Raw genomic sequence first — 12,239 nt, 5'->3', positions numbered from 1 at the left:
ACGCCAATCCTTGACCATTTTTTCTGAGACTCGATTCGAATGCGACTTCGCGTATTCAACAACTTTCAGCTTGAAAGTGATATCATACAAATTCCTCTTTCTCTTCATATTAACAAATAACATGGCGTCGAATTAAAGAAAGGCGGATACGGTACAAAAACAAACAAGCATTAAACTCACTTTTTTTTAATGAATTGTTTATTTCATGCTAACAGAAATAAAGAAATATATAAAGAAATATCTAAAGATAGTCTTCCATGTACTTCTCGATTTCGGAATTAGCGATTCGGGTTTTTTGGTTATTCCGAATGTCGTATCCTATAAAAAAAACCTTCAGATTTAGGGGAAAATTTCAGGGGGGAAAAGGGCGACTTCTAGCCGAGTACGTACTCTAATGAAGAATGGGGAATTGTAAAACTTCAAAATTTTTTTATTGAAGTATTTTTTCATCAAATTCCATTCTGCCACATCTTTTTGCTTGATAAGTGTCCCGGTGTCCTTTCATGTGACAGTTATGTGCATTTAATTGATGCATATTAAATCAATTGTTATACACATTCATGTAAATGTTGACTTTCCTATGCAAATTTATTCGAGGTGTTACTCATACAGGCTGGAGGAACGATCTCGATAAATTTTATAAATCATACATACATACATACATACATACATACATATATATATATATATATATATATATATATATATATATATATATATATATATATATATATATATATATATATAAACTGTTAAAGAGGACAAAAAACGTTAAGGCAAGGCAAACATCACAAGTCTTACACATTATTATTACTGGAAAAAAAAATCAGTCTTACAGCTGTTTCTGGAATATCCCAGACTATGAGATATTCCGTCATCGTTTAGATCACCTAATCGTTTAGATTACCTGTGAACTAAACCCTCATAGTATATACATATATATATATATATATATATATATATATATATATATATATATATATATATATACATATATATATATATATATATATATATATATATATATATATATTAGCGACGGAAGCACTGTTAATACCAAAAGGTAATCTTTATATTCAACTTGTCAGAACACCGAATACTGCGTACATAGGTTGTAGCAGGCAAGAGTCGTCTGTCATGGGCGTCAAAACACACTTATCACATGAATCTATTCTACTTCAAATCATCAGTTGGAGGCGTCTGAACACTGCATGCCAATCAAATCTCGCTGCTTTTCGGGCAATTTCGTCACAAATAGCAAAATTTGTGCAATAGTATCTAATATCAATAGACATTAACCATAAACTGTTATTCCTAAGGCCTCGTTTCTTTTTCTCATGCAATTGATTTAGCTCAATATTTCTGCTTTCAAATGCATATAGTATAAGCATATATAAAAAACTGAACAGTGTTTCATAACTTACAAATATATTTTATTTATCTAACACATGGTTTTGCTTTAATTATGTCCGAAGAAGGAAGGGAAGATTTCTCTTTTCCGTGTTATTCGAACTACATTTGAAATATATAGAAAAATGTATGTTAGCAACAGCCTCGACGACATATTTTAGATACATCTAAGATATATGTCGCCGACATTCATTGGGGAGAAAATCGATTGGATTTAGATTTATTTTTAACGATTTATTTTCTTTGCTTAAAGATAAATTTTAGTAAGAAAAACAAGCTTTCTGATTAAATGCACATCGCTGTAGCTGGCAATATTTTAAATTTTAAAATGTTGGCAGGCTTTTTGACAATCCTGGATAGTCGTGAATTTATTCCTGTTTCCTCCACACCCTCCATAATAAAAATTCTCGCATTTCTGTGATTTATGATTGTAGTAAAAGCGTAGAAACAGCGCACGACATAAGCCAGTTACAGGTGGTAGCTTACAAACACTCATGCATGTATTTTGACATTTTTCGATACTGGCAAAGTTATTACGGTTCCCGCCTTCTCCAGCGAAGTCGAATGCTTCACATTTATTCTCCTTTTTGTTGAAGTAATACCTGCAAACAGAAGCAAAATAGAACATGAAATGTTTTCTTATACTAACATCTTATCAGAATTATTGCAGAGGTTGTAAAATAGCAGAATTAGTAACACAAAGCATTTTAAAAGTAGGTGATAGACAGAATCGTTGCAACTTCGATATTTCATTGAGTATATTTTTCGTTAAAATCTCACCAGGTTTGAATTATATAAGTAGTAATTGGATAGTGTAAGGTTAGCAAAATCCGCTCAGGCGTTCCCCAAATCAATAACATTTTCTTTCATTGCAGTTTTCCAAGGAAAAAATACTTGCTTTAGACAAAATGTCGGAACACATCATAGTTGGTTCAGAGCGCCCGTTATGGACTAATAGATGCATTTCGGTCACTTTCTGATCTCTTCAGTACCAGATTTAAAAACCGCAGTGAAAATGCCTTTCTACAGGTCAAATATATCCCAAATATATTTGAACTATTCTAAAGTTTACCCACACACTCACACAAAGATGTATGTATGTATGTATGTATGTATGTATGTATGTGCGTGCGTTTGTGTGTGTGTGTGTGTGTGTGTGTGTGTGTGTGTCTGTGTGTGCATATATGTTATTATTCAGTTTTACTTCAAGATTCATTTTCAATAGAGAAAGAGCCGTTTTCTAGCCCAGATCCCAGGCTCTTTCATTTTGTATGTACGTGGACGGATCGATAAGTATCAGGACTGTTTCCATAGTAACAAAGCTAAAGCACGCAGAATGAAGTCGCTTGGCACAGATTGACTTTGAACACTGTTGTGCTTGCGCACGAAGTCTTAACGTTCTAGCTCACTTTCGCTGTTTACAGCAATGCTTGGAAGGAAACTGTGTAGCGTGTGATCGTCGCATTGACCACGACAGTAGAAGTTGAACAAAGAATCTGCATCAAATTTTGCCAAAAGCTTAGCAATACTTGCTCAGAGGCCTACGTAAAGTTTTCAAAAAGTTTTCATTGTTCTCGACACAATCAAAGAAATCTTGTGCAACTGAAACCCGAGTGCGTTTTTGATCGGCTAAAAGCAGTTTGGCACAAACTTGGCAGACATGCGTCTCATACCCAAATATTCAGTGATAATGGACTGAAATGAACCGTAACTAATCTGCACATCCTCTGATAACTCACGGATGGTGATTCGACGATTTTCCCTTACAGCTGCACGCACATCTGCGAAGTTTTTTTCAGTTCTGCTGGGTGCGGGTCTCCCAGAATTTTCGTCAACATCGACATTTTTTCGGACATCTTGGAAACGTCTGAACCACTCGTAAACTTCTCTCCGTACACTTTCTGCAACTTTGCATAGGCCTCTTAGCCTATGCAACTCTTTCTCTGTCATGGTCAATGCGACGATCACACGTTACATACCTTCCTTCCAAGCACTGTTGTAAACAGCGGAAGTGAGCTAGAACGTTAAAACTTAGTGCGCATGCACAGCAGAGCTCAAGTTCAATCTTTGCCGAGCAGCTTTATTCTGCGTTACTCTGGCAACAGTCCGGATACTTATTGATCAGACCTCGTACATATACATGCGGATGCATATACTTGAATGTCTAGATATGCTCATATATACTTAAATGATAAACTTCTGGAAAGTTTTACAGATTTTAACAGTTCCAGTGATGGACTGGATCTGTTGTCTTCGAATCAGCTTTCTACTTTCTGATTTTGAGAAGCCTAATTTCTCAAGGTATGTATGTATGTATGTATGTATGTATGTATGTATGTATGTATGTATGTATGTATGTATTATAGATATGCATAAAAGAAAATTATTGCAACCGAGAACCAAAACTGTTCAAAGAAAAGATTTCCTTCCATTCCATCCTATTCTATTCTTTTAATCCAGTTAACGTATGTTAACGTCCATGTAAAATAAATCTTATTTTTAGCACAAGGCTAACAAATTTTTTAAGGGTAAAGGGAAATCTTTTATATCGATCCCAGTGATCAAATGGTACTTAATTTATTGATCCCGAAAGTATGAAGGGCAAAATCGCCCTCGAGCCAAAGGAAATGCCACTAAAACTTTTTTTTCAGTGCAGTAAAAATTCTGTGAGCTCGCTTACCTAATTCCGGTTGAAATAGCTGTATTTTCTCAAAAATTTCTTGTATTTATTGTCTATAAAACGTATCATATATTTGATTTGATAATTTCGTGCTCTTTACTGGAAAAGTATCCTTGATGTCTTATCAGATACATATGTTGTGAAGTTAATTTGCGTTTAATGTTATGTGGTTCTAAAACAAATACTACTGTTAAACATTTGCTACTATCTGCACCTTAAAAGATAAGCCTATTTTACATTTCATATCTGACATTTGCATTTGATAATGGTTTCAAATTTTGCTACAAGGCCAGCAAGTCCGCAGAAGGGGCTAGGTCGATTACATCAACCCCAGTGCTGAAATGGTATGTATTTTATCGACCTCGAAAGGTTGAAAGGCAACGTGGTCCCCGTCAGAATTTGAACTCAGAACGTAAAGACGAGTGAAATACCGCTCAGTATTTTGCTCGGCGTGCTAACGATTCTGCCAGCTCGTCCGCCTTCTGTAATTCATATTCACTACGCCTTTGAAGAATTTTATTATGCTCTAATATAGGGAATAGGTATAAGCTATTGAATCGACACCAATACTGGAACTGGAACTTGTTTTACCAGTCGCCGGACCGCTTGATAGTTAATTCAACGTGGATTAAGCTCAGAATATAAAAGATTTGGCTAAATGCCACAAGATTTGTAACCTGGCACTCTATCGTATGATCCATTTTCATCACCTTCTATAAGATTTATTACTAATAGTATGTGTTAAACTTTTTTTCATTTCAAATAGTTTAATTACATTTTTCTTTTTTTTTTGATGATTTTTTTATTATGTTTTTTTAATTAATACTCCAGTTTGCATTTGTCCTTCACTTCCGTGTTTTCTTTAAAATTAAAAAGAAAAATTGAAAAAGAATTTATTTAAATGTCAACACAGCTTTACTTTCGTTGATTTTTGTTTGTTTGTTAGTTTGCTTGTTGCTTTTCTTGGTCGTATTGATGGATGCACTCAATCGGAAAGTAGTTAGAAAATATTCTATGATGTGTGAGTGAAAAAAACCACGGAAGGATATTTTTACTTAATTTCGGAGAATTAGCAATTTTATGTCTCATCAAAATTGTGATCAGATGGTATAACAAAATATTCTATTAAAAGAAATATTCAATTATATTGGGCCTTCCAAGTTTATATACATTTCGAAATTCATTTATGAATGTACCTGCAAAGACATTTTAAAATGAAAAACAAATAAAAACGAAAAGCGAACAGATTGAATTTTTTTAAAATTCTTTACCTTCTAACAGATGCCCAACCTGTTCCATATCCTACAGGCAAAGTACAAACATCTGTACACATTCCAATGCATTCTTCGTAAGACAGGAAATTATTTCTATTACCTCCACATGTAAACTTAAATTTCTTACATGTTTTGGATTTCGCATCAAAATACCAACGTTCACTAGAAGAGGTTTCACATCTTCCATGATTCACTGGCAATTCACATGCTAGAAGTACAAAGCATTAAGATTGGTATTTAGCACTTAACAAAATAATTTGATTTTTTTTCAATCTACGTGTGCCTAAATTAAGAAGACAAAAATCAGGATTCGAAACAGGCTCTCGTAAACACATACTTATGGTAATTATAGAATATGTAGTTCCAGCAGAGAACTATTGAGAGTTGAATCGACAGGATATTTACTTGCCGGCTAAATCTCGTATGATTCGTATCTCATCATTGGAACTCCAAGTATCCATGGCGAAAACATTCATTTCTTCGATGGTGTTACCGTATAAGTCTATAATGAATATTACGACATATCGTTGTAAATAGTTGTTTTATTGCTTATTTATTCATTTTTTTTTTTACAAAAGGCAATATAGACTGCAGTGACATTTGAATCAGAGAGATAAAACCATAAACCAAAGTATGCATTTCTACTGACTCAACTATATCCACATATATTATATTTCGTTAGTGAACAGTGTTAATTTCTCAATCCTCTTCTTTACGTATGACGTAAGTCACACTGAAAGTTCACCAAATTTAGTTGTTCTCCATATAGTACAAGAACGACATAAACAATAAAACTCACATGCCGCTTGCGATCCTAAGGTTTTATTGTTATGTTAACTGAAGTGACTAATGTAAAATGAATGACACGATGGTCAAAATTAAAATGATTGAGATTCAAGCATTTTCCTTTCTAAAGTTTGTATTCAAGAACAACTATCATCATTCCAACGTTTCATACGAGAAAAAATTAAGGTTCTACATAATAATATATATACATATAAAGAGTAAAGAGAAGGAGAGAGAGAGATACATACGTATTTATGCATATATATATATATATATATATATATATATATATATATATATATATCCACATGCAAATACGCTTGTATTGTACAATCATCATTGGAATGTTTCATACGAGAAAACGATTACGGCTATGCATATTATATATACATATACAGAATAGATATATAGATAGATACATACATACATACATACACACACACACACACATATATATATACATATATATATATATATATATATATATATATATATATATCCAGCTATATATATATCCAGCTGCAAGCATTTTATATATTTAAACGTTGTATGTGCATGGTATGGTATGGTGTGTGCGTGTGTGTGTGTGTGTGTGTGTGTGTGTGTGTGTGTGTGTGTGTGTGTATGTGTGTGTGTGTGTGTGTGTGTGTGTGTATGTGTGTGTGTGTGTGTGTGTGTGTGTGTGTGTGTGTGTGTGTGTGCGTGTGTGTATGTGTGTGTTAAAATTGTTTTGTTCTATAGTGCTGTAAATTCTGTGGGTGAACAGTTAGCAAGAATTACTTACCTTCGTTTGCGAGGCTGTTCGAAAACTGAGCAGCGAAACATAAAATTATTAAAAACTGGAACATGCTGCCTGGAAAATAAAATGAGCATATATTGAGATATTCTGACATTTTGTTCAAAGTACTTTCGATTGTTGATAGTTATAATTTCTTTCGCTTCCTATGGGATAGTGCAATATGCAGCAATCCTTTCTGAATGCTGGCTGGCCTGTTATAGAGATAGCTCACATATTGAATAGATAGCAAACTGGGTACAGAACCAGTGAGAGTTGGGTACCCAACTCTCACTGATCGAGTGTGTTGTACTGGATTGGAAGGGTTAGCTTCCGTTTAAGGCTTGGGAAATTTTTCTCAGAGAGATGCTGGTGTCTTTCATAAATATTGCTATCAGTTGAACCAAAACTAACAACTTTAGCCTACATTCATATAAAGGTTACTAAAGGTATAAAAGAGACATGAAAAACATTTTTTTGAGAAAGGAGCTGCACTACTAAAAAAGAAAAATCCAAAATGATTTTCAGAATGTCCCGCGGAACGCAGCTTTCTCTTGACTGTAATAAAGGTTTCTAGGCGACATTGTAGACAATATTCCAACAGTCATAGAGACGTTGGAGTAAGGTATATACCGCTGAGAATATACTGCCCCAAATATTCATTTAGCAACCATCCCGATGAGCAGTAGAATGAAACTGCTGAACAGCATTGTCATATTTATTCAAATTTAGACAATGCATTTCAATTGACAAAACTATGTCAACGGCCTATAATGATATGCGTCATATGTACCCGGTCGGTATTAAGTTAGCATCAGTGACGTTACATAGGCGTGGCTTATTTTACAGGCGCTAATATGGTGTCATATATAATTTTTACCATTTACTTAAAGTGCGTTTTCTAATTTACATATGGTATTGTGTATAGCATTATACTGTAATATATTTGTGATATTATAAAAGCGCACTGCAGATATTTTCATTAATTTGTAAATTCAATCCTACTTCACATGATTATCAGTATATCTGAGTTCAGATTACTAACTCTGTTCTTTGGTCTCGTATATATATATATATATATATATATATATATATATATATATATATATATATATATAGGAGAATTCCCGAAAAAACATCAGACGAAGACAGGTGGTGTAAACAACAAATGGATGTATTAGTATAACGCTCGGGAATAGAGAAAGTCTTTAACGTTTCGAGCCTACGCTCTTCAACAGAAAGGAACACAGAAAGAAACAAGGAGAGAAAAAAATTTATGTGTAGTGGTCAGCTATCTATTATGGCGATTGATATATATATATATATATATATATATATATATATACATTGAGAAAAGGGAAGCAAACAGCATCGGTATTCTATGTATAAGAAAAGGCATTATGTTTCTTTACATGTGATTAAATGTTCGAGATGTGATATATTAGTTGGATGACCTTGAATTTGTTGTTTGTTCTACAACCAAAGTTTGTTATACTCATCTCATTTACTTGAGCACTTCTCTTGCAGTCCTATTAACCCTCTTGTTCCTAATAAGAAACAATCACTATTATTATTGATACATATATATATATATATATATATATATATATATATATATATATATATATATATATATATATATATATATATATATATATATATATATATATATATATATATATATATATATATATATATATATATATATTTATAAGATCTGGTAATTAGTCATATATTAATATATTAATTAATATCGATTAATTATCAGGGGGCCAGCACATTTAAAGAATCAAAGAGATTCAGAAATATTATCTGCAATCTCAGGGGATTAAGGTACATTTTAAAAATAACGTCGACCACTAACGTGGACAATTAATATATATATATATATATATACATACATATATATATAGTACTACAGGAACTACAGGAACGCCCGCACGGGTCGCCACTGCATGGTGCCAAAGGTACCGTCCACTGCATCTCACATAAGAACGAGATACTGCAGCAGCCTCGGTTTCAGAGGACCTCAGCTCTTCAATGCCCTGCCAAAACATTTGAGAGACATGCAAGACATGGATACGGAGGTCTTCAAGACAAAACTTGACACTTTCCTCTCCACGGTACCAGACGAACCAATGGCTCGTAATGAGACGCAGTTTAGGGCAGCTGTGTCAAATTCTCTTATACACCAGATGTGCCATCAAAACTCTTGATTGGACCATGTCAGGTGGGGGAGAAGAGCCATGCGAGGAACGTGAAAATCACGGTGGTGCACCAGCATGACCGCAGCCACTTGGCTGAAACACATAAATAAATAAATAAATAAATATATGCATACATATATATACATATATATATATATATATACCTAACTTACTTGGAAAAGGATGCTTAGCGTTCGATCATATAATAATATAAATAATATATAAATATATGCATATATACATACATATATGTGCATACCTACATATATATGTATATATACATGCATATATGGGTACAGGACATCAAAAAAACGTTAAACACAATGAGAAACGAAAACATAGAAAACGAACTTTTTTTCAAACAACGAAAAAAAAACAAACAGAGAAACGAGACATGCAACATAAAGAATATACCCCTTCGTCAGTTGCCCCTGTTTCATCTACGCCGCATTTCGAAGGTAAAGATAATACCCGACTTCATATATACATATATATATATATATATATATATATATATATATATATATATATATATATGTATACATCTTTATATACATATATATATACATATATATATACATATATATATAAATATATATATAAATATATATATATATATATATATATACATATATGTATATATAAATATTTATATATACATTTATATATATATATATACATATATATATATATATATACATATATACATACACACACACACACACACACACACACACACACACACATATATATATATATATATATATATATATATATATATATAGCAATAATAAAATGGAGGGGAATATGTGGTACTCATCAACTTGCAGACATTGAATTATGTCAATTTACTCGTTTATTTGTTTAATAAAAGGACAATAATAACAATATACAAACACATGTGACATATTATGTCATATCAGTAATTAAAAAAATGATATATAGTGACAGAGAATGGGATAATGTCTTACAGCTGTCTTATCGTGATGATGGATCCTCCAACGAATTCTATGAATAAATTCGTTTACTCGGAAGATTAATTCCTTAATGTATGTGTCTTTAGGTATGATAGGTATGTCCTTCAGTGATGAGTCCAGCTTTATCAACTCCACTTTACCAGCAGTATTTATTTTGAGGGTCTATTATATTATACCTAAATGTACACACTCTCATAAGCCATGTTATACACAATGCAAAGATATTTTATACACAGATAAGTAATAATGATAAATAGTCCTCATCCAATTATAAATCCAATAAATTTAGGGGTTGTGAATCCAAATCACTAAGGGATAATATCTATCCAATATACTGTTGGAAGAATATCCAATTATTATTACACTCGTGTTTTTTTATTGCATGGCAATTACATTACCAAGTGCAATAAATTGGTGCGGGTAAAAAGATATTTTACCATTAATTTATATATATATACTAGCAGAAATACCCGGCGTTGCCCGGGTTAAAGAGAATAATGAAATCTAAAAACGCCGTCTAGACTACGCAACCCTCAACTGTTAGTAGCTACGATACCATATTTCTACATTAATAACTCTCCAATCCATGCCAGCATGGAACATAGACATTAAGTGGAATGCTAGAAGAAAGTTTTCAACTCATATGTATATAAAGTAGATACACGTAATTCAGAAACACGTTTTCTGTATTTTATTTCGTAACCAAACAAACAGGTACAGATTATAAATAATGAAAGGCCAATTTTTGGTGATTCATTTGACAGAGGTAGTATAGAGACAATGCGATGGTAAATCTGAGGTTGGATCTTGAAAGTTTGGATGAATGCTGCCTCAGTTAAATCTCTTGTGGTTCCAAATGATGTCATCTGTAGTACAGCGTCGTATTGTCTAATTTTGTTTTGCAAATGTTAGGAATCTTAGTCAGTTGATGATAACAGTTTCTTCAATAGCTCTGGAGGTTGGGGATTGTGGAATTGTTGGGAATGTTTTTAACTTTGGTGTTATATGTATTGCTTGAATTTCTTTGACATATGAAATATATGTATTTTCACTGGGTTTGTAAAAGAGAGTTGTGTAGTTCTCGAGTTTTAGGGATTCACACAGACACACAGACACACAGACAGACAGACACACATTCTCATCTTTATATATAGATATATATATACACACACACACGCACCCAAACACACGTATATATATGTATATCAATATAAATATATGAAAGTCAATGAAGTTTCGTAAAAGAAGGTGATCATGTACATACTTTCTTGCTGTTGTGATTATAACACCTCGTTGTAAACAATGTTCCTTGTTTTCCCTTGTGGAGCATATGCAAATAGGTTTTTTTTGCTGCCGACTCTTGAGCAGCTAACATACAGTTGTCCATGTGAGAAGCAAGGCCCTTCCAAGAGAAGACCAACTACAGACAGTGCTCATCTGTTATGTTCGGGTTAAAATTTCATCAACATCAAAAATATATGAATTTTTATGGGAGTTAGGGCCGTTATGCATAGAATATAATTTCCAAATTGCAGACAAAATTTACAATCGATAAATGTCTTAGAACAACCAGTCTCTCATCTGGGAAGGTCTTGAAATCAATGTTACCAACTGGGGACTATGTGTGTCGCAGTGATAATAAAGAGACTTAAAGGAGGTCTGCAACGAAATAATTCTACTCAACACTTTTCAAGTGAATCAGTGGAGGCAAAGATGCGTCTCATTTACTTGACAATTTATGCACCACATTGCAGAAATCACAATGTAAGTATATCTGAAAGGGTAGTCTTACACTGTTGTACCGTTGAATTACAAATAATGCTCATCTGTTATGTTAGGGTTAAAATTGCATCAACATCAAAAATATATGAATTTTCATGGGAGTTATGGCCGTTATGCATAGAATATAATTTCCAAATTTCATAAAGATCCATTCAGTACTTTTGACGTAGTTTTGGATAAGAAAACAAATGACTAATGTGTGTATTTGTGTGCATGTGTATGTGTGTGATGGGTGTATATATGTATAGATATCTGTATGCATGTATATATATGTATATATGTGTACATATTACATGTACATCCATATATATATACATCTACACATATGTATACATATACATGTATGCA

General features: G+C 32.8%; 1 protein-coding gene across 2 annotated transcripts in view; it reads right to left on the bottom strand.

Moving 5' to 3' along the window:
- Nucleotides 1–1,411: 1,411 nt before the first annotated feature.
- The window catches only part of LOC106868351 (actinia tenebrosa protease inhibitors), a 29,048-nt gene continuing 18,220 nt past the window's right edge, over nt 1,412–12,239 (bottom strand). The window contains exons 2-4 of one of the 2 annotated variants that reach the window (XM_014913567.3): nt 6,935–7,003; nt 5,362–5,572; nt 1,412–2,012 (exon numbers count right to left, since the gene is read on the bottom strand). In XM_014913567.3, coding sequence (XP_014769053.1) covers nt 1,727–2,012; nt 5,362–5,572; nt 6,935–6,998 — 561 coding nt within the window. In that variant the 5' untranslated portion in view covers nt 6,999–7,003 and the 3' untranslated portion in view covers nt 1,412–1,726. Of the gene's footprint in view, nt 2,013–5,361; nt 5,573–6,934; nt 7,059–12,239 lie in introns of those variants that run through there. The other variant, XM_089352785.1, reaches the window with a different exon arrangement.

The sequence above is a fragment of the Octopus bimaculoides genome, chromosome 5 (assembly GCF_046866305.1).
Source record: "Octopus bimaculoides isolate indiv1 chromosome 5, ASM4686630v1, whole genome shotgun sequence".
In the NCBI taxonomy this organism is placed as follows: Eukaryota; Metazoa; Mollusca; class Cephalopoda; order Octopoda; family Octopodidae; genus Octopus; species Octopus bimaculoides.
Note: the sequence above shows the minus strand (reverse complement) of the source record. Positions and strands in the feature narration are given on the sequence as shown.